Below are 27,895 nucleotides of genomic sequence, written 5' to 3'. Positions count from 1 at the left end.
GTAAATTAATGATGCATACTTCGACAACCTTAAGTTGTTATATATATTTGTAATTTTGTTTTTCAGTTTTTTAATAAAAATAGATTTTTTCCTCAAATACAGGATTTTTAAACTCAATCAGGAAGCAGAGAATAACCTCCTTATCGAATAAAATTTTACATATAACCTTAAAACGTCATTTGGTACCTTTTTCTTGCCCTGCCTGATGGAAATGGGAAACTTTTTTTTTTACCATAGGATGGTGACCCACTTTACTCCTCACCCCGCCAAAACCATTAAAGAGTCTCGAACCTCTTTTGCGAGGCTTCCATTTCGCAAAATATCCAGGGGAAAAGTACCAAACACCTCGTCTTCTAACAACATTGCTTGTTTAAGACTGCTTTTGTGGAGTTTCTATTTTGAAAAATTGCTGAGCCCTTAATAGTCTGGAAGCCTGTGGTAGGCAGATTTACAGTAATTTAGCAAACTTCATATTTTCTTCAAACATTATTCTATACCAGCCGTTCATGAAATGGGAGACTCATTAAGCTGATCGGCGATTCGTATAGGGCAGGGAGGCTAAAAGGAAGGAGCCTCATCTCCTTTGGCAGCGGGGCGAAAAAGTGACCGGATTATTCCATCGCCACTGGTGGTGCTAGTGTTCAATCTCTCGCAGTTAGCTCGCCTGATTTTTAAAGGGAAAGGAGATTTTGCCTGACCGACTCCGAATATTTGACTGGGTGGATGCCGGCAGTAAGCTAGTTTGGGGCCATTGATACGAAAAATTTGTTGGAACTCAATAATATCGCGCCGTCATCACGATGGACCTAAAATTACTTTCTTTCTTATATTTGTTCTAGAATTTAGACATTAATTCTGTGTTTTAGCCATTAGAATTATTATTTTTTTAAATTTTATGAATTTCATTAAGTTAGATTTCACCTACCATAGTTGCTTAGTTTTTTTACTCCAATTACTTTATTGTGTTACCTCGATCTTCTTTCTCCTTAGTTCTTTTACTTCAATTAATTTATTCAGTTACTTCGATCAACCTTCTCCCCCCCCCCCCCATAAATTTTGCGTGATATAAGCTCATTTAAAATTAAATATTTCACAGTAATATGTGCAACAATATTTAGTTTCTTTTTTTGTTTACTTCTGCTGAAAAAGCCGTTTTCTTTTCCCCTTTTTTCTGTTGGATTTATCTTTAAAAACGATAAGAAAAAAAATCATTAATACTTTGAACATTGAAAAAAACTGCTTTTTCGTTAGTTAATTGTGAACAATTAAAAAAGAATCTTACAAGAAAGTGCGATTCAATTCAAGCGCTAATCTAGTTTATTGCTTATATTTATCAAGCTAAGTTTCGTTTTCACTTACCATAATTACTTGGTTCTTTTATTCCAATATTTCGTTCTGTTACACTGAGTTTCTTTATCCTGCACCTCCCCCCCCCCCTCAAACACACAAATTTCGTGCGATATTAGCTCATATAACTTAATATATTTCACTGTATTATGTGCACCAATATTTAGTTTCGTTTTTGTTTAATTAATTACTTTTCCTGAAATAACCTTTTTTTTTCTTTTTTTTTTTCGTTGGATTTATCTTTAAAAACAATTAGAAAAAATATTAATGCTCTGTATATTGAAAAAAAAATATTTATTGTTAGTTATTAGTGAACAATTACAAATAATGTTACAAGAAAGTGCTATTTATTACAAGCGTTGATCTAGTTTATAGCTTATATTTGTCACATTGTGTTTCGTTTTCACTTATCATAGTTACTTTCTTTCTCCTCCTCCCATACATAAATTTCGTGTGATATAAGCTTACATAAAACTTTATGTATTACATTTAGTTTGGAATTGTTGCTCTGCGCTCGATTTAAGTGAAATTTGAAGAAAAAAAAAAGCAAAACATAAATATTTTGATGAAAATTATATGTTAAACAGTTAAATCTTAATTTCAATTGAATTCTCTACATGAGTGCGTTCCTGAGTTTTTCTACTACAGTGGAGTTTCTATTATTCAAGTAAAGCATATGTGAAATTTAATAAATAAGAAGAAAAAGGACATGGAAATATAACTAGTAGAAAACAAAATTAGTGATTTAAATTCCAAAACTTAAGTTGTTCACTGCTACTCTCTTTCTATTTTTTTAAATGAATAACTTTAAAATCAAGTCCTCTCATTTACTCTTAAAATTAAATGCATAGTACTCAGAAAAATTACGAAAACCGGATCATAATTTACGGGTTTTATTGGGAGAAAATGTTTTCAAAAGCCAGCTAAAATCATTTTTAGTTTCATGGCAAATGAGCAGAACAGCCATATCAAAAACAATATACAAAATAGAACACAAATTGCACAACACATAACAAGAATGAATGCTCGCTAAAGTCGTAGCAGAAACACAAATTAAACACATCGAATGCAAAATATGCCAAAAACCTAGGGTGGAGGTAAGTATTCTATGCTTCTCTGAACAGCTTTCATGGTGAAAGTAGTTTAATACTTCCAAATATACAGGTGATAGTTTTTAAAACACTTGTTTACAATGCTTCGCTACGAGCGAAAAGATATAAACAGTGCGAGAGATGCTACTGTAGCGGCCTCTGGCGGAAGTGGAATTTTGTTGCCAAACTGCTAACATGGAGATTCGTCTCCTTCTGTTTACTCCCTGATACAGGGCCACCAGGGTGCAAAAGGTGCCAAAATAAGATGAGAAATTACGATATTTTAGCAAAACTGATTTTTTGATAGATTAAGGTAGTCAGTAATTACTACTGAAAAATAACAATGACAGACGTCTAGACTGGTTCCAAAGTTATGACAGACGGCTGGTTAAGTCTAAACAAACAAACGTATATACTAAGTTTATGTATATTCTAAGTAATTTTTAGAACTAGATAGACTAAATTAGAACCTAGAGAAATATCACAGTAAGTTATGAGAAATATTTAATAATGTGAAGTTTGACTTCATTTTTCTATTATTAACTTTATTTAAGAATCATTATTTTGACGGGAAATTTTACCTTATTTTTCCCCCTATTATTTAAGCCTAATTGTTGAACATGCCTAACTTGACCTAACCGAGGTTGACCCTTTCGAGGTAGACCGTGTAAATTTGGGCAAGGCAGCTAGTTCCAACATAATAATAAACTAAAAATACAGCTTAAGGAATGAAAAGTGCATACATACTTGTGGACATCTTATGTCTTGTAACATTTCCAAGGCAACAATCGTAAATACTAAAGTTTTTCCAGTACCAGATTTGGCTTGAATAAACAAATCTAGAATTAAGAAAAAGCAAAGGTAAACATTTTTTTTCACTTTTGTTCCTTTTTATAGAAATAAAGTAGTACTGAACTAGGGTGATTTTCCAGCAATGAATAATTTAGTGGAAAATTCTACAAGTTTTATTTATTCATAGGAAAAAAATTGAAAATGTTTCTACGTGTCAATAAAACTATTTAGGATAAACAATAATTAATCATTTTTCTCTTTTATTTACTATTTTTCAAATCATTTTCAATAGTAGTTCAAAAAGGAGATTTTACTAAAAATTGACAACTTTTTAAACACAGTAAAAATAAAAACCTTATGTTATTAAAATATATGTGCATATAAATCACTGTTTGCCTACAGGTTGTCTATGACTAGCTGTTTAGTGGATGACATCATCACAGATCTTGACAGTTAAGACTTGAAAGGTTCAAAAAGTCGCTAAATGTTGCGAAACTTAACATTTAGCAATTTTCCTGCCAACAAAGAAAAATACCTCTAATTTTCTGCCACAGGACTCATTCTTCTCACCATAAAGGCTAGAATAATGCCTAAATATTAAAACATTATTATTCAAGATTAATAATTAAAACATTACTATAAAGAGTGCTTCTCTTCAAATAGACCAAATAGGAGTGAAGAAGAAATGTTCCATTAACATTTTTAAAAACAGGTGATTTACTTTTTTGAGTTAATTTGAGCTCATCTATTTTAAGAAAAATATTGGCCATGATCAATCATAATTTATTTTTTTGCTTCCTTTGTTTTTATATAAGTGAGGGAATGATGCCTTTTGTAAGCTTTATTGATTTTACAATTTCGTTTGTAAAACAAAAAATCTGTTGATCAGCATTTTATTTTATAACAGCAACAATTCAATTTTAATCCTATAACACAATAGCCAAAATTTCTCTCTCCCTCACTTGTCAGGGAATGCAAGAGAATGGCGAGTTTAAACAAAATGGCTATTTACTTTTTTACTGTTGTCTGAGATGAGACTAGACTTGGTGGGCTTTAACTGTATCTAAATACTTAGAAATCAATAGTAATCAGCAGGGGTGCCCATCCTTTCCTAAGAGCAAGGGTACCCCTGCCCCCCCCCAAAAAAAAAGCAAGAGCCCTCTCCCCAAATGAGAAATATATCCCCCCTCCCGGGGGTCACCCCTGGTAATCAGACATATTTAATATTTACCTGTAATGCATATTGTCAATGAAAGACCGAGAGGAAAATGTGACGCTGTGCTTGCTGTCAAAAATCCATGAAGTTTCAATTATTGGCTTTCGTCAAAGTATGCTAATGGAATTATAGCACTGTATGTTTTCCAAGCTGAACTACAAATGATGAAGATACTTGTAAGTTACATCCTAAAAAATTAGGCTTCAATATGGTGTGAGAAAAATTTTTTTTAAAGGAAATAGAAAATAAGGATCTTTCAGCATTTCCAGAAAGCTGTATACCTTCTAGAATTGACACATTGAACTTTTTTTGACATAATTAAAATGAAATTTGAACAGTCATTGAACTCTTACAGTTTGAAGCTTCCAAACATAATATTGGAGGAAGGAATTCTCTAACAGTTAAGTGTTTATTGATGAATAATCTTTTGCTTTGTATGCCCTTTTGTAATTTAACTCCTTGATATTTTGACTCTTGTCCACAGCCATGGCCAATAATAAGTTGTCAAAATTGGTAAATTAGGCATTTCTTTGAATATCCGGATCCATGAGGCTTAGGAGATTATCAGGACAAACAAATTGTAGATTGTGTAACTTTCAATATATGCACAGGTCTATGTTTTACGGAAATTTTCTTTTCTTTTTTTTTTGAGCAACCCCGATTTGCTTATTTTTCTAATTTGAACGTTTTAGGCTTCAGTCGGTCCATTCTTTGATTTTATTTTTGTCTCTACCTCCCTCTTCAGCATCACTGTCGACCCACTTTAGGATGCCGATTCCCCAACGAGCACAGCACCACCCACCAGAATCTACTCTTGCTGGGTGGTGGCCTCCATATCTAACAAACATGCCTACATGTACACACACACACACGCCTGCCCATATACACACCACTGCATGCGTACACACACACTAACTCGCGATTGTGAAAAGCGTAATTTAAATTCAAGATGTCAAAAATTCATATTTTCTTTCTTATTAAAAGTTTTATTTTCTTGAATCATACTGAAGAATAATTTAAGATACTAGGGGGCTCTGCCCCCTGCTCGCTAACGGTCACCAACCCCTGAAGATTGCTTCACAATCTTATTCCATTTGCAAAGATTTATATGCCAATTAAAAAGAAACAGATTAAAAACGTATTATGAGCTCCTTTTGGAACAAAAAGCACCCCTTCCCCGGGTTTCAAAATAACTTGTAGAGCCATAAGGGCTACGGGGCTCCGGAGCAATGCAAAACTGTAGTTTTGTACGTTTGAAAAGTCGTTTTCATATTCGTGGTATCTAGTGATACATTTTACTCTTTAGCTCGGGGCTTAAATTGAGTTGAGACTAAGATTTTCCATTAAAATCGAAACCCTTAAAGTTTGAGAATAAGAAAGAAATTAGCGGATCGAAAAGATGTAACTATGGCAACGCCAAATAAAGCATCAATAATTTTAATGGAGATGAGATTATTCGAACTTGATTTTTAACTGCTTGTAACTTTTTCCTTTTGCAGATAGAAGCTAAGTTTTTCGACCATAGGTCAAGTTGGATCTGGAGTAAAAAAAGCGGCTCTTTACAGTGGTGTCAAAAAAGAAACTGTGGGACAATTCCTTTGCTTTTTACTGATAGATTTAATGAAGAACGTAGTGCCTAAATTTTAACTAAGCCTAAAGAAGTTCGAGCTAAAAACGCAAATAACTCCTGCCATATTTAAGTTAGAACATTGAAAAAAATTGCACAGAACGCAGAAAATTTTACCCTTTCCAACGATATATAATATTAATATATGCAAGTAATTTTTCACCCCCTTATAAGCAATAATAGGCAATTTACGCGAAATTTGAGCTTAAAAAATTAATTACAAAAAAACCAATTCGAATTTTAAAAAACAAAACCTCAGGTGCAAACCTGGACATAGGCCCGCCAGACTTTCTTCCAGAATTTCTTTGAAACCTTACTTCTGTTTACTATAAAGAGATAACTTACAAGTGTCTTCATATCATCGGTAGTTCAGCTTGGAACACATACAGCTCTGTAACTCTATTAGCATATTTTAACGGAAGCTAATAACTGAAACTTCATGGATTTTTGATAGCAAGTTAAGCATCATTTTCCTTCCGGTATTTCATCGACATTAAGCATTAAATACTTTTTCCCACATTTTAAAACTTTGATATCTTCCCATCGAGACTTCTTCCAAAGTTAATAAAATTTCAAAATTAGTTAAAACTTTACCATTAATTCATTAAATTTTCCTCTTTCAGATTAGTCTGGCTATTGAAAGTGTAATGAAACAGTGAGTCAGTAGATTAGTATTTAGGAAACAGGCAAGATATGGATTTATACGTAAATTTGTACTCTGGACATCATTGCTAAAACTGAGTCGTAAGTCCAACTTCAAGCTGTTAAAAATCATATAGTAATTGTAAATATGCAAACAATATGACTGGGTGGATAAGAACGACAGAATGAAACACAAAATGCAGCCACCTCCTTGTGATGAGTTTTGGGCTGCTACTGTAATAAAATATAATTGTATTTCCAACTAAAAGCTACATTGGACACATTCATTTTAAAAATATTATCTGGATCATAAAAAAGAAATATTGCAATGCGCAAAAAAAGTTGTTGGTTATTTTTGCAAAATTTTATGGCTTATGTATCTATGAACTAAAAACAAATTAAAAATAATTCTTATCTTTACATGCAATAATTCTTATCCACAGGCGATTTCGATTGTTAAAAAAAAGTTAAAATTGACCCACCCTAATATACAAACCTCTCAAACATATTGATTCTACTTAAAAAATCATCTTTTCATTTTTTATATTCTTGAAATGAACCTTTACTTTTGGAAAAAGCCAGTTACAATATCACAGATTCAACCATTTACCTAAATCTTAAATCTTCATTTTGCAATTTTCGTTTTTCAGGTTTAGGTCATGTGTTTGACACCATGAGTAGAATTTTATTTCTTTTGAATTAAATATTTTATCAAAAAATTTGTTGTGATTAATAATTCTACATACATGGGTGAGTTAAAAAATATTTTGATCAGTTTTAAAATTGTTCACCACAAGAAGTTTTTATTTTAATCGGTAAATTTTGTGGCATTTTTACCTTTGACACCATTATTTGTTAAAATTTTTGTTTACACATTTTATATCACTGTGTCACAATATTCTAAAATAAGTTTCATGGCTTTAGAAATTCGGTATTTTTTTATTAATTTTATAAATTTGCTTATGGACTCTACATTTGGCAACTGTTTCAACTAGAGACAGCACAAAGCGCAATTTGGCCAAAGCGCTGAATCCCAAAGCTTCGCGCCAACTAATGGTAGAAGCTCCTCTGTGCGTTGAGTTTAAGCATTAAATGCATATAACATCATGTTAGTCTCCATATATTTTACTACTCGTAGATTTTTTCAACATTTTCAGCTTACTGTGTTTTTTGTAAATTAATATATATCCCCAATTATGATTGTACTTCTGATTGACACTGATAGTGCCGGAAAAGCACATTTCTAACTTTTCATTAAGTAATTGGCCATTCCTCCGTTACGTGCAAGACAAAAATACGCTTAAATTTCATTATTTCGTGATATCTCTTAATATTTTTTAATGAATCATGGGTAAGCGATATTTTTAATCTTTGCATTTGATACAAAGATACTCCTGACACAATTATATTTTTATTTAACAATTTTATTACTTAAAATAAAATTTATTTGCATGCGTCACGTGCGGGACATCCAAAGTCAACCTCTGGTAACTTGCTTATGAATAAGTTCATATTTTTGCTATATTAATACAGCAATGACGAAATAAATTGTAGATTTTAAAAGCTATGGCTCCAACGTAAAGGAAACATATCTCATTAGTTTAGAACCAATTATTTAAACCATTGAAAAAAAATATTTCTATGCCAATTCCATTGAAAATAGTCATTTTGTCCCGCACGTGATTGTTCCTATATTTCATAAAAAAAGAAATAATTTTGGAAAAAAGTTTTTTCTTTAGAAGCAGGGTCGGACTGGCTATGCGGGCATTTGGGCAAATGCCCGGTGCACCGCTCCAAAAGGCGCCGGTCAACCGTCGCCTTTTTTTTTTTTTAATTGAAAATTTTATTGTATTAATTTTTGTCAGTTGAGAAATTAAGGATTTTTTTTTGCTTGCAATAGAAAATACCGGAAAGGAAAAAAAGCTATTTTTAGACTTCCCGTAATTCATTTCATTTTAACACCACATAAACAGATCGTTACCACTTCTTATCCTAATGACCATTGTAGAAAAAGACGGGACGGACAGTAGGACTAGAGAGGAGATGGCCCTGGGGCAGAGGATCTCACTTCCCTTCACACCACACCACTCACAACGTAGATCTTTTTACAAGCAAATGAGTCACATCTGTTTTTTGTTCATCAGCAGCTGACCCCGCTTTAGCTGATTACGATGCAGTACAATGTACAGTACTCAACTGTCAACTCGCATGGAACATCTTAACGTTTTTATTTCCAAAAGTGCTTCGAGGCCCCGCCCTGCCTATGTCGGAAGATTTCCGAGAGTGTTTTACTGAACTTATTGCTTAGAGCCCTTTTGCAGGATGCAATGTTTTGAGATTTCCAGTATTCGCACAAAATAATGTTTCATTTAAGCTCTTTGACACAAATGACAAGGATCACTTTTTCCCAAATGTGTTTTTAAGAAGAGTATTTAAATATATTATACAACAATTGATTGGAAGTACTTTGAAATGTAAGTAAAAAGAATGGTATAACTGTAGAAATATATTAAGTGATTTATTATAATTATTTCTTTCGTACTATCTTGTTAACGGAATGCTTTGTTAAGATTTGTTAGCAATGGAATTTTCTTGTTGGTGTTGTAAAAACGGTCCATTCATTTCACTAACTTTTCGCAAAAAAAAAATTTATTGCTGTTTATAATTATTACACAGTAGGGTGCAGTGGCAAGGTGGGTTGATAGAGTTGCAGCTCCTAAAACTGATTTCTGGGTACGCCACTGGAACATGCAACATGCTATTTATTTAACTTCTTTTCTTTAGCTGGTATTCATTTCCAATGGTACGGTAAATTGGATTCCTCCAAATTAACAGAACATTATTTACTCATATAATGCTTCTAGGTTTAAAAAAAAAGGGAGCGAAATTGTAAAATGGCATCAAATAAGGAGTCTTCTGGTTAAACTAAATAATAAAATATGCTAACTAGAATAGTATGTTTTTTTTTTTTTGTTAACTTTTTACATTTAAATACGGCTCCGCTAACATAAAAGAAAAATTTTAAAAATGTTTCTGAGCTGAATGATGTTTATGTGCAGGGAGAGATGAGATTTTAAAATAGAGAAAAAAATCAGTTGAAGTGTGAGAAATTCAGCAAAGTTACTTTTGTGTTTAACTAGTTGTCTTATGCGATCGAGTTCGATTCCCATTATGGGAAGAATTAGACCATATCTTCCAAAAACAAAAACTACACGGTAACTAAGTCCAAAAGTTTGAGAAGCAGGGAGCTGGGGCCGCGGCCGTCGAGAAGTCAAAAAAGAAAGCGTATGATATCGGCGGCCCCTTAGTTTTTTAAAATATAGATATATATGTGTTTTTTATACATAAAGAGAGAGAGAAAGAAAAGAGGAAGAGGCATGGGCGTCGCGGCCGGGGGGGGGGGGGGTCCAAAGGGTCCGGACCCCCCCCCCCCCCCCCCCAATATTTGAGAACCGGATCCCCTCAATATTTGAAAATCGGACCCTCTCGATAATTGTCAAGATGAAATTCATTATTTTGGGGGAAATTATTACTGTTTTGACAAAAAAAAAAGACTTTAAACAGTTGCATAATACATAATTTATCATGTTATCATGTTTAATTCATATCAAACAAAACGAAATGAACATCGAAAAAAAGAAGGAAAAAACACGAAAAAGAACTAAATAATAACAAAATAGGCGATGTGTATAGTGAATGGAAAGTGAACCAATGACAAACCATTGCTCTGCTCTCTGCGCATAGCTTCAGTAGAGGATGCAAGAAAGGTAACACTTTCTTCCGAGTGCAATGTCAACTAGTCACAGAGTAGAGATGTGTTAGCGGGGTAATAAATTGTTAACAGGGGGGACCATGGCAGGAAGCCATGCCTTAACTCACAAAAAGTATCATATGTCCGGTCCCGTATTGAAAACACAAGTCGTGTCCATTTCGGAACTTAAGGTTTCGTAGCTGCGCTTCATTTTCCGTGCGCTGCCGCTGGTCCTCAAAAAGATTTAAATTGATTACCAAGTTTCTCTGAAAAGCAGATTACGTATTGGATTTTCAAATCCTCCGAGACGCTCAATAACCGAACATTCGACAACAGGCAATATATTATTCGCAACTCCAACGAACTATAGGGGGCACTGAAGTCACTGTCTAATGGCGGAATTGAAAACTAAAACAAACGCACATGGTAACGAAGAAAATGTTAAAAGTGTTGTGATTTTTGTTCGGACGTATGATTTTTTCGCTTTATTCTTTTTAAATTAATTTTCAAAGTCTTGTTGATATTCTGACCCACGTAGAAAGAAATGAGAATTCAAGAAGCATTACTAAACGTCAAACATTAATGCAAAGTACGTAGTTCATAGTTCTAAGCAGCCATTTTCACGATGCTGAATTCGATATTTATCAATTCTTGATAAAACTAAATAATAATTGTGGCCTGACAAGAATAACAATTATTGCTAGAAAATTTAATATGACATTACAAACTATTACCAAAAGAAGATGATACTTCTTTGCTTTGCTTTGGCTAGCACTTGTTTTCCATTTGTAGCTGAGTTATTTCTCTTGAATTCCCGAATCGGTTAATTTAAAAATTTTCTGTTTCGATTTTTCTAATTTCTGAGTTACGATTTAATTGTGTCATGTTATGCAAATCATCAACAAAATTCTCACGGATATATGGTGGTAGTTTTCTTTTCAGTTGATTGACAATTATTTCTTTTTACTTATCGAATTCTGTAATCTTACTACCATTTTATTCCACTCATGATAAAAATTGAAAATGGTTTAACTAAAAACGCGAAATCTCGCCAAGGCTACTTTGCTCGCACAATACCAAAATTATAGCCCTAAACAAATTTGGCGAAACCTTTCAGCTGAGAATAAAAGGAATAAAGTAAATTCTTTCTCGGTTATTCATTTTGTTCTACGATAATATATTCAAGAAAATATTTTGCATACTGTCCATTCCAACTAAATGCTGCTGTAAAATATGGTAAGTTTAATTAATTTAAGATTAAAAAAACCCTCATTCTTACAAATTCATACAAAACAATAAAATTTTTTACCTTGTATAACGTTATCCAAGTTTGTTAATCCAGTATTTTCGCTTTTACCAATTATTAAGGAAATAATGAAAACTAACATTATTTTGAGAAGCTCGAGAATACTACTAAGTGACGAATTAATTTCTGTAGCTGATAGCAAACTAAGACACAGCGATTGCGTCAATAAATACTCAGAACAAACTGCCTGTGTTTACGTCAACAGACACACGTGGAACGCTTCATTTGCAGTTTTGTAAATCACCGCAAGGTAGCGTATTCGAGCGCTGGAGTTCCGAATACAAGGGTCCCCACGAGAGAGGGGGGGGATCCATGGCGCAGACCGTGCCATTGAAGTTTTGAAGAGGAGAGGATAATTTATAAGAGGGCTTTTAGTCTTATTTTAGGGGGCTTTCGTTCTGGGGGTTCTCCCTCGCATTTGAGGGATGATTGTCATCGCCAGGGGGGTGGGGGAATGGGCCCCACTGCATTATAAACACATTGCGTTGAAACATTTCACAAATGTTTTAACATGGTTGTCACAGCGTTAACAATCGTTTTAAACCTTTATCTCAACGAACTGTGCTTTCTGAGTAACCACATCTGAAAAAAAAGCACTTTAGAAGCAATTATTTGATTCTGAAATCTTACAGAATGACAGGGGTGTTCGTCCGTTCCTGTGAGCAATGGCGCGCCTCTTATGACAATTCCACCTCCCCCTCCCCCTAAGAAACAATAATCCGAAAAAGAGCTAAGACTACCTTAAATTTTCAATTACACGGTTTGTACAATGCTGGTTCAATATATTTTTAAGTTTAACAACTCTCGAGTTTAAACCTGCTAGTGTCGTCCAAAGACCCGCTCACATTATCATTATCCCTCCTTTTTAATAAAAATTGTACATATTTAATCTTAATAACTGTCAAGTTCAAAACAGTATGGAAAGCATTTCTCTACCCTTTGTTTCAAGATTTCAATGTGAAATAACACCAGGGGCAGATACAGAAAACCATTTTAGAGGGGGGTCATGTTGAAGAAAGCCCCCCCCCCCCTGAACGAAATTCCCGTTTTAGATACTAAAAATGTCCGAACGTGTTTGGGAGTCAATAAAAAGCACCAAATCGGTCAGGAATAAGGCACCTAGTTAGGGATAAACGTTGTAAATTAATTTCATGATCAATGAAATGAAGTAGTAGTTCAAATATTTACTTTGAAAAATAATTAATGAAATGAAAAGATACTGTCATTGTTTATATTTTATGCATGAAGTGTTTGAACACAATGTGTACGGATACTGTTGGTTTAGGGTGGGAGGAAGGGGGTCATGACTTCCATGACCCTCTCGTTGTATCCACCACTCTCACAACGCATGCCCCTCCATAAATCCGCTCATATGATAATTAACAATTTTCGTTTGAAAAATATCGTTCGATTATTATGAAATCTCTCAATAATCGAAAATTTGACGCCAAACATTCATTTTTAACCCCATTCGAATAAAGCAAGCGAAAAGCAATCATTCGATTTTAAAATCATTCCAAATATATCCATCCCAAGAGCGAAGGCGCGAAGCTCTTCCCCGAGAACAATACCCCCAAAAGAGACGAAATCCCTTAAAAATTACAATTCCACAGTTTGGTGTTAAAACTTATTTGCACCCATATTAGGAAGGAATTACACGAGAAGTAAACCACTTGTTTTATTAAGAAATAAATAAATAACCTTTGCCGAGAAGTAACATGAAATAACAAAACGTTTTGTATCCCAAATATGCAGAATACTGCAGAAACCGTGTTTTGGAGTTTTAAGGTGCTCTTTTTTCAACAAAAGAGTAAGCTTTTGCATGTAAAGGGCCATTCATTAGTTACGTAAGGATGATTTTGGCAATTTTTAACCCCACTCCCTCCATGTAACGGTACGTAAGATTTTTCAAACTCCTAACCTATCTTAAGATTCCATTTCGTTTTTCAAAAATTATAAAATAACGAATCTAACATCACTGGAATCGAAATTAAATTCACTATTATTAAATTAAACCATTTTGTGTAATGAAATATTACTAGAAAGTAGGAACCTAGACTGAATGTTTTTTCGACATTGTTTTGTATACGATGCGATACTAATCTTACTAATATTATATATGAGAAAGTTTGTCTGTATGGATGTATGGATGTATGGATGGATGTTTGTTACTCTTTCACGCAAAAACTACTGAACGGATTTTGATGAAACTTTACAATAATATAGCTTATGCATCAGAATAACACATAGGGTAGTTTTTGTCCCGTTATGGGGGGCAAAACCCCCTTAGGGGGCAATAAAACACAATTTTTGTATAAATTCTCTATTATTGGGATGAAAAAATACTTGCACATATTTACATTATATGTCCATCGAAAGCTCTGATTTTTCTGCTGAAGATGGCACCTGTTCGAAATTTCTAAGTAGAATAAGAAACGAGTTATGAGCTTTTTAGATCCATGTTCGAAGGCTTTCCTCAACTCAATACAGTATTTAATGTATCATCTCAACTCCCTGTCGATAGCGACAATTGTTGTATTGTTGACTTTCTTTGCTTTTCGTGATTGTTCAAGGCTTTTCTCAAGTCAAATCTTGAAGTAAGATTTTTGCACAAGATTGGCAAATAATACATGATTTGGTTGATGATTTTCCATTTAAACGGAACTTCAATGTAATTAATGGTTTTTATTATTATTTATGCTGATTGAACACTTACTCATTATCCAAACAACCAGCAGATCGCCAAAATTTTTGCAGAAAGATTTCCCTAGCTGATGCATTTGGCAGTTTTTTCAACGTTGCTGTTTTTGAAGCCGAAGACTACGTCATAATGTTTCTCAGCTTTCACCATGTAAACAAAATATCGCCATTCAAAGAATTTTCAAAAGACATTTTTTACTGTGTTAAATAATCCAGCAACTAACTTAGGCAAATCCATAAACAGCACAAAAACTTCCATTAATTTTCCTTTTTGCACAATTTCAAACAATCACCAAATTGTATTACTTATTTTGGTAACATTTTGGATGAAACTGTTTAGCGCCATTTTATGATGACCAAAAATATCTCAGCATCTAGCGACGATATCTCTGTAACGAAAATTAATATCATATCGTTTTACAAAGTAAGGAAAGAATGGGGGAGCATCATCGAAGGTACCCCGAAACGAATTTCGCAAATTCGGTAAAATCGCACTAAGAGCCACAATGATTGAAATTTCCCGAAATAACTAAAGCAAGTATAAGGGGATTACGAGCGCAGCTACTTTTTTTTAATCACTTCGTACTTCATTAGCCATACAGAGAAGGTTTTAGACTCCATGTTAAAAAAAAGTATCAACAGATTAATCTTTTTAAATATGAGAAGATTAATTTCATGTTTTTTAAATTTGTATATGCTTAAATATAGTGCTTTCGTTTCTAAATCAATATTACTTTGTTCTTTATACTTATTGCTATTTTAGTTTTATGGGTAAGGAAGAAACTCGATTTTTAATCACGTCAAAAAGATGTGTTTTAAATTCTTTCACTTAAAACAGAAAACAAAAGCAAGTAACGATTTTTTCTAATAATTATTACTGACCCAGGCAACGCCGGGTATTTTTGCTAGTTAAAAATAAAACGTGCCATGCATAGTGCGATTCTTTTATTATGTTTTACATTATTCATTCTTTGTAAAACAAATTAAAAACAGCTTATCCTAATACGTTATTTATTTTCCATATGTAAATGAAATATATAATCCCTGTCAAATCACTTGACCGCGCAATTTCAAATGTAAAACATAGACGTGGAAAATATTGCAAAAGAATGGGTTTAAACCCCCCCCCCCAAGTACATAGACATTTTTCAAACCCCCTTATACTCAGAACCCTTACGTAATTAATGAATGGTCCCTAAAGACATCCAGTAATGTCCCAACATCCACAATCTCACTTTTTTGCGTTGAAAAAAAGGGATCCTTGAAACCCCCGAAACACGTGTCTGCAGTAATCTGTATATTTGGGCTCTAAAACGTCTGTTAATGCCTGTTACACTTGTATCATTACCCAATGGTATAGTCGAAGGTGGACGTAAGGGGGAAGACGTCCCATCAGGTTTTCAACTTAAGTATTCCCCCTTTTTACTTGAAATATATTTTTAATGCATCTCAAGTTAGAACCTTATTAGCGCCCCCAACCTTCACTTCCACCAAACATATAATTAGACTACAAAAGCATCCCAAAGGATCATTTGGTAATCAAGCATTCGACAGCATACATTCAATTATAACATTATTCGAATGAAACATTCAAGAGGCAATTATTTGATAATAACACCATTTAGATTGCAAGGATATCTATTCTTCAAGTGTGATGGCATACCTTTTAAAATAAAGCCCCCCCCCCCCCCCTCATCCTCAAGAAGGATATTCCCTAAATATGACTAACGTCCATTAAGAATTTCAATGGCGCAGTCTGTGCCATGATCCACCTCCCCTGTGGGCACCGCAGCGCAGCTTGTCAGTCACTCCAAATTTTTCTGGGGGAAGGGTTCAATGCAAATCTTCTCGGAAGACAACAAAAACCATGCCCATTCATAAGTAAAATCATTAATTTTCCAAAGCCAGCCCTCTGACCCCCTAAATGGCGGATCCGCCCCTGCAATTGAATCACTTCAGAAGCAGAGGTGCCCCCCGTAGGTCAAAGGCGCCCCTCTCAATATCGCGGAGCCCCCCAAAAAAGAAAAATACCCCTTAAAACACCCCCCTTAAAATGTCAATGGCACAAGCTGAGCCATGACCCCCCCACCCTTCCTAGGTGGGCACCCCTGTCAGAAGTCAACTATATTGAGAGGTTCATTCGATTATCATATCGGTCGAAAAATACATTGCTCGAGTGATTGACATCTCGAGAACTCAACATCTCGAGAACTTAACATCCCGAGAACTCAAGATCTCGAGAAGTTCAAAGCGAGAACTCGAGCAGTTGATCACTCGAGCACTCGGAAAGTGGCAATCGAGAACTCGAGCAGTTGATCGCTCGAGTACTCGGAAAGCGATATTCGAGAACTCGAGCAGTCCATCGCTCGAGAACTCGGAAAGTGATAATCGAGAACTCGAGAAGTTCATCGCTTGAGAACTTGAAAAGTGATAACCGAGAACTCCGAGATACGATAATCGAGAACTCCTGATAATCGAGTTCTCGAATGATTTTGAATAATCGAGTGATTCGATTATGAGAACTCGATTGTGCCCATCACTATGATATATTATCATGATATATATCAAATGATATATATTGGCGAACCCCGACTGTATATATATTTTTTAATGTTCAACAATGTTTATATTTTCTTACAAAGTGTAACTATTAAGCTGCATTTTAATTTGTAAAAAACATACTTTTCCCTTCTTCCTGAAAAAAAAAAGTACTGAAGAAATAAAATCAGAGTTGATACTTGAATTACATGACTTTTCCAAGACTTTTTCATGACCTTGTTAAACAAAGAGAATGGTACTATTTACTGTCAAACTTGCCAATTTTCGGAAGCAAATTTTTCGGCATTAGCAAAATTTTTACATGAATGCCACTACCTCATCGAAGCACTTACTTGACTGTAAAAATATCAGTGCACACTGCAGGAACTAATAAACTATTCTTATTTGTCTTTATCATATAAACTTAAGTGAAAATACAGTGAATGCGATATACAGGGTTCATTCTGTATTTGGATGAAAAAATTCCATGACTTTTCCAAGACTTTTTCATGACTTCATAAAACTTTTCATGACCTTGTTACATGAAGAGAATAGTACTATACAATACCAAACTTACCAATTTTTGGAAATGAGCATTAGCGAAAATTTTATGTGAATGCCTCTACCTCCTCAAAGCACTTACTTGAGATTGAAAAAATATCAGTGTACAACTAAAAACTTAAACTATTCTTATTTGTCTTCATTATATAAATTTAAGTAAAGTAAAAATGTAGTGAATGGAATATAATGATGCTTAAATATCTTATTTAATTTTATAAAGACAGAATAATAATGAATGGGACAAAGGTTGAATGAGTCATAACTAAGTTTCAATAAATTTGCTTTAAAGTTGCCTTTTACTGTCAACAGTGAATAATAATCCACAGAACTTGACAGTATTTTGGTTCTTTAAAGTAAAGCCACCTTCTTTAGTAAATTCATGTTTTTAAACCACATATTCAAAAAAAAAAAAAAAAGCTCAGTATTGAATAAATCTTCTGATACAAATGTACTTTTTTAGTTATTTGCACATTTTCAAATGCATTTTAATGAATAGGTTCAGAAATTCCAGAACATAGTGTTTGATTCCTGACATTGCGTTTTGAGGGCCCTATATTGGGCAAACTAATGTTTTAGAGTAATTCCCCTAGTTCTATATACTATTACCTGACTAAAGATCTTTATTTCCTAAAACCTGCAACAAATTAAGATAAACTCTGATAAATTTAACGATAAAGTTTTTACGAGTGATGGAAACGAACTAGATGCAGTTGAATTGAGTTTTATGATTGGGCGTGGCAAAATCAAGAACGTGCTAGTTTGCTACTACAGAGTATAAAATATGTGTTGAAAATAATAGTAAATTTAAACCGAGTGATAACCAAGCAGTAAAATCATGTTGCAAAAAAAGACGAGGGGTTGCTACAGAAGTAGTTGCAATGAGATTTCAAAATTCAGATTTGAATGTGTAAAATTATGACAACGTACTTACTAGTACAAATAAAAACAATTAAAATGAGTTTAAAAACTGCAAACAGCTATTTCAGGGTGATGAATGCAAACCCCTTTATCAGTTTAAAAAGAAATAGATACCTAAGTCCAACAATGGACAAGTGAACGAGATATATAAGACAAAATGATTCAAGTTTAATTTTATAAGACACATTGTTTTTGGATGTTCAGATTTAAAGTTTTAATAGCTTTTATGAGCAATACCGTTAAAGCACTCAAGATTTCAATTCTCTTTTAGCTGCTGTTACTTTCTCTTAGTCCAGGACATTTTTCCATGACTTTAAAATAAATTTCCATGACATTGAACGAAAATATCCATTTTCCATGACTTTTCCAGGTCTGAAATTTGCTTTTTTTTTTCCATGACTTTCCAGGATTTCCATGACCCGTACGAACAATGAATATACTGTGATGTTTAAATGCCTAATCATTATTTAATAAATAGGGCAAAATAGTAATGAATGGGACAAAAGTCAAATGAGTTATTACTATTAAGTTTTTGATCGTAAATTTACTTCAAAAAAAAAATTTGCCATTTGGTGCCAACAGTGCTTCTAATCATCCGTGTAACTTGACATTTTCATTCATTGAAGTAATGTCATGTTTGTCAGTAAATTCATGTTTCTAAACCAGATATTGCAGCTGGCCACATGGATCAATTTTGCGAGCTGCACGTTGTTTGATTATTAGAATTCCCCTATTTGTATGTTCTATCGCCTCAAGTCTTAATTCCTAAAGCTTTTAACAAATTAAGATAAACTCTGACAATTACAAGTGGTTGAAATAAACTAGGATGCAATTAAATTATGCAAGTGGTTAAAATGCCTTCTCGCCAAGCACCAAATTTGAACTGAAGGTTAGGCGTGATTTCAGTCGAAGGTTCGAAATATTGTAGGTTTGCTGTATAAAACAAAGCAAGTTGTTGCAATTCTGGCATGTGTATATGAAAATGTACATTATGCACATTTATGTGGTAAATATTAGTGCTTTTATGTAATTAAATTGAATGAATGTGTATGTGCAGAAGGCGAAAGATTTATTCTTTTCTGAACTACCGAAGGAATCAAAAAAGAATATTCTAAGTTGGAAGTACATTTGTATAGCAGTAAGTGGTTTTCTTTACATATGCATTATTAAAAGTATTATTCAGGGTTTACTTGCTTATGAATTATGAAAATACTAAATCAGTTCACGAAATTCTGTGTTTAATTTACATCTGTTTCTTTTTCATCTATTTTGCTAAATGTTCTTAGTAATAATGCTAAATGAACTCGAGAAACATGCAACCCTTACACGTTTACTGAACCCACATTGGGTCTAAAACTCATGCAGATTGTCAGATCCACGCACTGAAACTAATCTGCGAAGGACTCCCACGAGTTTCATCAAATTGCATTCTGAATCGGTGAAAGATAAGATTTGTACTGTGATGTTAATGCCATTGTTTATTTAATTTGTAATAAAAGAATTTGAGAAAGTTGTGAGAAAAAACCCCAACATAATATGTAAAATGCAAATATTCTACGAGTTGGAAGTTTAGGATTGCCACACTTTTTTTTTTTTAGAATCTTTGATATTATGGATTTGAGAAGTCAGAGTCATTTTTTCCAATTTCTGCTTGTTGATTCTGTGTGCATTCAAATGTTTGTGTGTTTAGAATTATTTGTAAAAAGTATTCTATTCTATATGAGTAAACAGTTTGAAAAGAGAACGAATATTCATTAAGTGCTAAATACGGATTAAGAGATGATTTGGAAATCATAACTTGGTACATAAAATTGACATTGATTTACCACAAAGAACCTATAAACATGCGGTACAGATGTGATATACCCCCCCCCCCCATTTGGCGACATCGGATTTTTTGCACAAAATTGAAATATTTTTCTCGCCAATGAGGCGATAATTTTTTAAGCATGGCATCCCAGGCGAAACTAACCTGTGTTTGGTAACCCGAAAGGAATCTTAGATCTGTTCAAACTTCTTTACTTGGTTTCACACAGGAGAGATACGTGTTGTTTCGTGTAATATACCTTACATGAAAGCTTATTTTGTGTTAGTTTAAATTCCGTAGTTGTGTTTTGAAGTAAAAACATTAGAAAATGCCAGTTTCTTCAAATGTGGTGTGTATCTGTAATGTGCCATTGTCACATGATGTATTGTTTTAGACTGAGTGTGAGGATTTATACCATAAAAAGGTAAGTTCTTTATTTTAGAATTCAAAAAAAAAACTCTCACTTCAGAAATTCTTTGTTTTTACAAACCCTTGAGGGGTTCTTGTAGTTTTAACCTTAATTTTTACTGTATGTAAATTAATTTTACAAAAATAGTACGGTTAGTTTGTTCTAAAAGTTAATTCTTATCGATGTCAAGAATTATTTAGACATTCTATTAAAGTGCCTCCTTTAGGTACTGAATTTCTGAAAATAAGTTGACTCCAGCATTTTATAAAAATATAAAAGTGTTATTTTATGTAAAATATAATAGGTATTTTGAAAGCATGTCTGGATAGCAAATAAATGTATGGTATTTTTGTATTATTTATGTTTAGGATGTTCTGTTGAGACATTTCTACTTTTCATACATTGAAATTTGAGTAACTAAGCGCTTTTTTGGCTGAAATAGTTATTGATTTTGGGGATGTTTTCCGCTTTATAATTTGAATCGCTTTGCTCTTTTTTAGCAGAATATGAGAAAAGTTTTTGTTCGATGAAATGCATGTTGGAAAATAGCTTTTATTTCTATTGGTACATATTTCATTAGTGAGCTGTTATAGTAATTTGTCAATTTAAGCATTTTAAATACTTTCTAGTTATTGTTCTTTGTGTACAAAAACTTTCTAGTTTCTGGTATTTTTGAAGCGTATATTCGTGATGTTTTTCTGTTGTGGTTTTATGTTATTTTCATATATATTGTGTTCTGAAGTGCTTTGATCATGTTTTTCTGATTTTTTCCTGTTGACGCTAAAAAAGCATCGCTAAGAACAATGTATGACATATGTCATCATACATCGTTTTCTTGGCGACGCTTTCTTGGCGCCAACAGGAAAAAGTCGCCAAGGGTGTGGTATATCACATCAGTTACAAACATGCCTTTAGGAACACCAGAAAGGACTTTAAAAAAAAGAAGATTCACAACTTGACGCTGCACGAGTCAAGTCGTATATTAAAAAATTTAAACCTTACAAGTGACCCATAATGTCTTATGCAACAGATATACAAGCACGTAGATATAGACGTAATGACAAAACTCATAGATATGGATTTGGGAACTGTCAAAATATAGGCTTGGTAATATACAAATTTGAGTACATAAATACATACACAGAATTTTCCTTTTTTTTTCGAAATTCGTTTAAAGGTAATTGAAATAGAAATTTATTCTGAAATTTTAGTGATAATATTTTTTTATGAAGACAATATTTCCTCTTTACATAAGGAAATAAAAGTGCTTCTTACGACATCAAAAAGTCTAAAATTTTAATCTGGAAGGATTTCCGGATAATCCAAGTTTTCAGTAATTCGAGGTGGCGTTAGCCCCAGTTACCTCAAATTTTCGAGACTCTACAGTATTTATAGTTTTTTGGCATGATTATCTGTTTGCATGAATGTTTGCTTGCTTATTAATAAAATGGATGTGAATATAGTTTTGATACAAATATGTATTTTATCAGTGCCGATCCTAGGGTGTCGGCCGCCCGTGTGCAAAGACCTAATGTGCCGCCCCTCAAGAGTAATTTGCATATTTTGACTAATTTTTAACGTCTATATAAATCTTTCTTTAAATTTCTATGCCAAATTCGAATTTAAAAAGGGGGGGGGCAGAAGAATGATCTTATAAAAAGGAAGAAATTTTTTTTACTAAGAAACTCCTTAGGTACAATTTATATCTTTGAAGAAAGTAATAAATACCAAAATTTACTAGTCGTAAAAACGCATTTTATAGTAAGATAAATAAGTACCTTTGTGCTGTTGTAAAGAAACGAAAAGTAACAACGTATAAAAGGCACAAATTCGCATATGGTAATCTGCGAATTTGTGCTTTTTATACATTTACTTTTCGCATTTTATAGTCTTTCTTCGGTGACATCAGAGAAGGGACAGAGGAAGGGGAAGCGTGGGGGGAGGTGTCAGGGATTCAGGAGAGGAGGATTACTCCAAGAAAATTATCGAAATTGGCGTATGAAAAACATTTTTAGTTAATCTTTAGTTGTGTTTGGTTGCAAGGACAAAAGAGTCAAGTATATTCAAGGTGCATGGAGAAATTTTCGAAATTGATTTCAAATATCGCAGTTTTAGGAACTTTTTCGAGACTTTAGGTGAAAGTAATGTTGCAGTTCTTTCCTAAAATTCTCTTCAAAATTTCAATTTGAAGCTATTTTTTAAGACCGTAGCTTAGGAAGGATCGGCCTTCTTCCCGAAAAATCTCCGAAACTGAAATTTTAAACCCGCAATTTTGGATTATCTTTGTTGACGTTGCAAGAGGGAGGGAGATTCAATCGTCTCCCATCGAAAGATTTCGCAATATAAGTGTACTAGTGGTACCCGCACGGCTTTGCCCGTAATAGAAAAAATAAAAGGTCTTTTGGTTCGCCTGTATATGTACAATTAATGTATGGTGAATTTTCTCGCCAATTGGCTTGTACCCACGTTACGGTTCCACGTTATGATAATTTCGTATCTCGCCAATTGGCTTGTGCCCATGTTACGCTTCCACGTTATGATAATTTCGGAATTTACTCGTCCATCTTATGATATTTTTGTTCTTAAAATTAGAATAGAAAAAGAACCACATCGAATTTTCGAAAAATCGCTTCTAAGTGCACACCCCCATGCTACAAACTAACTTTGTGCCAAATTTCATGAAAATCGGCAGAACGGTCTAGGCGCTATGCGCGTCACAGAGATCCAGACATCCTACATACATCCAGACATCCTCTGGACAGAGAGACTTTCAGCTTTATTATTAGTAAAGAAGATAAAGAAAACGCAAATTTAGGCCGTCTTTGGTGACTGTAGGGGATCTGGCGGCTATCCTCCGGTAATTCCTCGGCACTATTTTTTCAAAAACCCGTTTTCGGCTAGATTTGAAAACAATAGGAGAAACGTGAAAATATTCCGAACCAAAATATTTTTCGGAACTGAAATCCATTATAGGCTATTTTGGGGAAAGAAGGATTTTGGAGCTCTTAAGCGGGTATTTCTAAAATCGCAATTTTATATTATCTTTGGTGATGTTAACAAAACTGGGAAGCTTCTACGGATCTTTCGGATGTTTTTCAACATTAATATCTAAAGAATTTAACTATCGACTTTTGTCCACATCACCTCGACGATTGATGGATATGCCCTAGCGCCGTGAAAAGTTACCCATAAGCCTGGCAGTTCTCCTTCCGAATTCTTTAGAAATATAAGTCCCAAAATCGTATTTTAAGCATTGTTTGATAACAATGGGACTAAGAGCAGGCGGGGGTTCAGTGTGCCCTCACGAACTGTGTTTTTGAAACTGAAGTCAATTTCTGTTTAGTTTAGTGCAGGAAGCTGTGGATCCATGGAACCATCTAAAAACGAAATTTTCAGGTATAGTGATTGCGTTGGAGAAAAGGGGGATCCGGGGTCTTTCCCCAAAAGTTCTTGAAACCGATGTTTGAGAAACGCAGTTTTAGTTTGTTTTTCAACACGTTAAGTTAGAGGGGGTGGAATTAGGGGCTTCTCTAAAGACGCTAATTGAGACTGTCTTCGGTAGTAATGTTTGCGAATGGATTTTGGGGTCCTCCACTGCAAACATTTCGAAAAATGCCAAAGCAATTTTATATGACGTTTGATGATAGGAAAGGCTGTCGTCTGAAAACACGTTTTGGATTTTGGAGTCGACATTTTTTGCCTATGTTTAATTAAGTTAAGGTGGAAGAGGTGAATCAGAGACTTAATTAGGTCCTTGAGATCGATGATTCAATCAGCGAAATTTTCCGAAAGTAAAGTCCTAGAAACACAATTTTAAGCCTTCTTTAGTTTCGTCAAGGAGGTCATGGCATCCTTTTGGATCTTTGTTTTGGAGCTACATTTAAATTTGCTTCCCGGGGCAAGAGCCCTGTCCTCCTACCTGCAGTTCATTCAAGATTTTAATCAGAAAAATTGTCGTAAAAGGGAAAAAGGACAACATTTTAGTTTGTCATTCATATATGTTACTTTCAAGGGAATTGCAATTTTCCACTTTCTCTCCACGCATCCACGATTGTTAAACACAGAGTTTGTTACATAGTTTGTTGTTTGAAATGCTTGTGAGAGTATAACTTTTTTTTAATAAATAAAATATGTCTTCATTGTTTAGGTCTATAGAAGCTTGGGGGTAAACATTAGTGGCCGCCCTCGGTGCTCCTTTAAGACGGCACGATTTCATGCTGCAGAAGGGGGCCTTTCCCCTCCCCTGTATCCATGTCTGATTACTGGTTCTGTCACAAACTTTGCTACCAAATGAAGCATGTGTGTTAAGAGTAGATATTAATGAACAATGAACCAACACAATGTTCCCTAACATTCTATTTTTCTTAAACTATGCTATGCTGTCGGGAAATCGACACATACTTTGACAATTGAACATTTAAAAATCACCATAATTTATTCTACTTCTTATAAGTTATCTTGTGAGAAATTCTTGAGGAATTTTGCTTGATTATAAGAACTATATGATGCGGTCTTCGGCCGCCCCTTGCTTTGGCCGCCCTTGTGCGGCGCACACAACATTTTTTCTTTTCCTGATGTTGGTTTTAGGACCGTGCTTAGCAATCAATTGCTGTTGGTGCAATTTCTCATAAGATTTGAAGAATTGCTGTTTCTTCTACATGTGTTAATACTGAATGGTTTCATGATAGTGAGATTAGGTGTGTTGTATTTCATCAATTCTTCTGTTGTGGCTTTTCAGTGGACACATAGTAGTTGTGTAGAGCTGCTTCTTTTATTTGGTGTGATGTTATATTTTCACTTACCTCTGCATTAGATGACATTCATATTAGAGTAGTATAGTTGACTCGATAGCTCAAAACTCAGGGACCTTGAACGAGAGTTTGATTTTTTTTTATAGTTCTTCTAATTTACAACATATGTATGTATTAAGCTGTCCGTTGTTTCTTAAAAGAGAGTATCTCTGTATGCAGGTATACTTGCTTGCTTACTTATAAAAGGTATGTGCACATTATTTTGATACAAATATGTATTTTAAACAATGACTGCATTTTTTCTTTCTTGATGCTTGTTTTAGGACCGTGCGTTGGTGCAATTTCTCAAAGGAAGACTTGAAGAATTGCTGTTTCTTCTGTGTGTGTTAATACTCAATGGTTTCAAGACAGTGACAGGGGCGCAACCAGAGGGGGCCCACAGGGCCCATGCCCCTCCCCCCTCCCAGAACGCTAATTTGAACAATTTTCAAAAATACTCTTTCTTTTTTATTATTGGAACGAAGATGAACGTGCTTTGAGAAAATGAAGTGGTTCCAAAGTAAGCAGGGACAATGAGAGGTCATTTAAAACTTCCTCCTCTCTCCTTTGTGGCATTTATTTTTTCTGTAGTTAGGGACCAATCGTTCATTACACTGCCTATTTCTTCTGCTACCGGGGAGCGATGTTTTCAACATTGCGCCGTCTCAAGTCCTATTTAAAAAGCACAATGATGCAAGAACGCATAAATGGATTAGCACAGCTTTGTATCAACAAAGATATAGTTTTAGAACCAGATGAAGTTATTGAAGAATTAACCAAGAAACAAAGACGGTTAAACTTTGTATTGTAGACAATAAGGCAATTTTATAAGTGTACATATGCAATGTGGATATTTAGGACTCATCAAGTGTAAGATATTTTATTGATTATTTTGTTGTATTTTTAAGTGATTTCATGCCATTTTAACGTGTTCCTTTTTTTTTCTTTCCTTGAATGATCTTAAAAATATGAAATGTTTAGAGCTTTTGGTGATAAAAATTCGTGTGCATTTTGACTTATTTCATTAATATAGTAAAGGAAGTAATAACAAGTATTGATTTCCATTAATTAATTTGAACATCTTACCGCCATACTGTTGTTTCAAGTACTTTAAAGTTTATTCTTAACGTGATTTCAATTCTGGCATAAGAACAAAAAATGTTTTTGCAACATTTTTTGAATAAATTGCAAAACTTATACAATTTTAAGGAATTTTACTAAATAATATTAATAATAATAATAAATATGTGTTGATGTAAAGAGAGAGAGAGAGATTGCAGGCTTTGCCGTGCTTCTGCCTCAAAGTTTTCGGTAGTCATTTCAAAAACAGGTTTGTAGCGCAATCTTCCCACACACTTCAAGTGGAAAACAGAAACAACGAAAGTTTTTAGGTTGGCTGTAGGTGAATTTTGCTTGTTTAAGTGTTGACATTAAGAGAAGGAAGGCCTATCGAATGTTTATTTAGAGCGGAAGGGGCTAGCGCTCTCCAAAAGACATTTGGGAGAAATATTTTTTTCGTCACAATAACGAAAATCAGATTTCTTGAGAAAAAGAGAACATCCTGAACTGGGAGTTACGTTTCAATCCGAAACACGTGTATTCAGTTATTGTGAGTCAACGTCATTGACGTTGTTAACATCTACTTAATTTCAACAAAAGATGGCACTTTTATATTTATTTCGGCGTGAATATTTAAGTCCCATGAAGTCAAACCACTAGAAACCAAATAAGTTCTCAAAACGAACAAAAAAAAAGAAAACACTTTTTCAATTTCATCAACACGTAAAACTTCTGAGCTTACCTTTACCATAACGTCCAAAAGGAATAGCTTCAAGTTGAATAGGCGAAGGCTTCTTAAAACCAGCTTTCTTTAAGCCCTTTAATACACGTTCCGACAATAACAGTGAAGCGAAATCTGCTTCCTCTGTAAGAATAACATCGGTTGATCTCCATTTGGAATTGAAAACATGAGCTGTCCGCTTCTTGTCAGCTCGAACTTTCGGCATTTCAAATTAAAAAATATAACAACGAAAATATAACTTAATTATTTTTTGTCTTCAAAAAGTTGTAACAACACGCTTTTTAGAGCAAAAACTCATTCGGGCATGCCGGCACCTCTGCTCTGTCTACATCGCCGACATCCCGATGTCATTCAGGGCGCTTATTCCAAGCTCGAAATTCACCTTGCGAGATTAGTTCTGATCGCCTCACTAGATGGCGCTATACGGAAAAAGGCGGCCTCGGAAGGAAATTCTCGCAAGTAGCAATTCCAATCGTCAAAAGAAGGGGAAAAGTGACTTTTCGGGCGCTTATTTGCGGATAAAGTAGGTGAGATTGTGCGATTTTTGTGATTCGCAACTCCAACGAACTATAGGGGGCACTGAAGTCACTGTCTAATGG

General features: G+C 34.1%; 1 protein-coding gene across 1 annotated transcript in view; it reads right to left on the bottom strand.

Moving 5' to 3' along the window:
* The window catches only part of LOC129225662 (probable ATP-dependent RNA helicase DDX20), a 92,516-nt gene extending 64,897 nt beyond the window's left edge, over positions 1-27,619 (bottom strand). The window contains exons 1-2 of the mRNA XM_054860138.1: positions 27,297-27,619; positions 3,186-3,277 (exon numbers count right to left, since the gene is read on the bottom strand). Coding sequence (XP_054716113.1) covers positions 3,186-3,277; positions 27,297-27,501 — 297 coding nt within the window. The 5' untranslated portion in view covers positions 27,502-27,619. The remainder of the gene's footprint in view (positions 1-3,185; positions 3,278-27,296) is intronic.
* Between the last annotated feature and the right edge of the window lie 276 nt (positions 27,620-27,895).

Source organism: Uloborus diversus, chromosome 7 (genome assembly GCF_026930045.1).
Source record: "Uloborus diversus isolate 005 chromosome 7, Udiv.v.3.1, whole genome shotgun sequence".
NCBI lineage: Eukaryota > Metazoa > Arthropoda > Arachnida > Araneae > Uloboridae > Uloborus > Uloborus diversus.
This window is presented reverse-complemented; position numbering and strand designations above follow the sequence as displayed.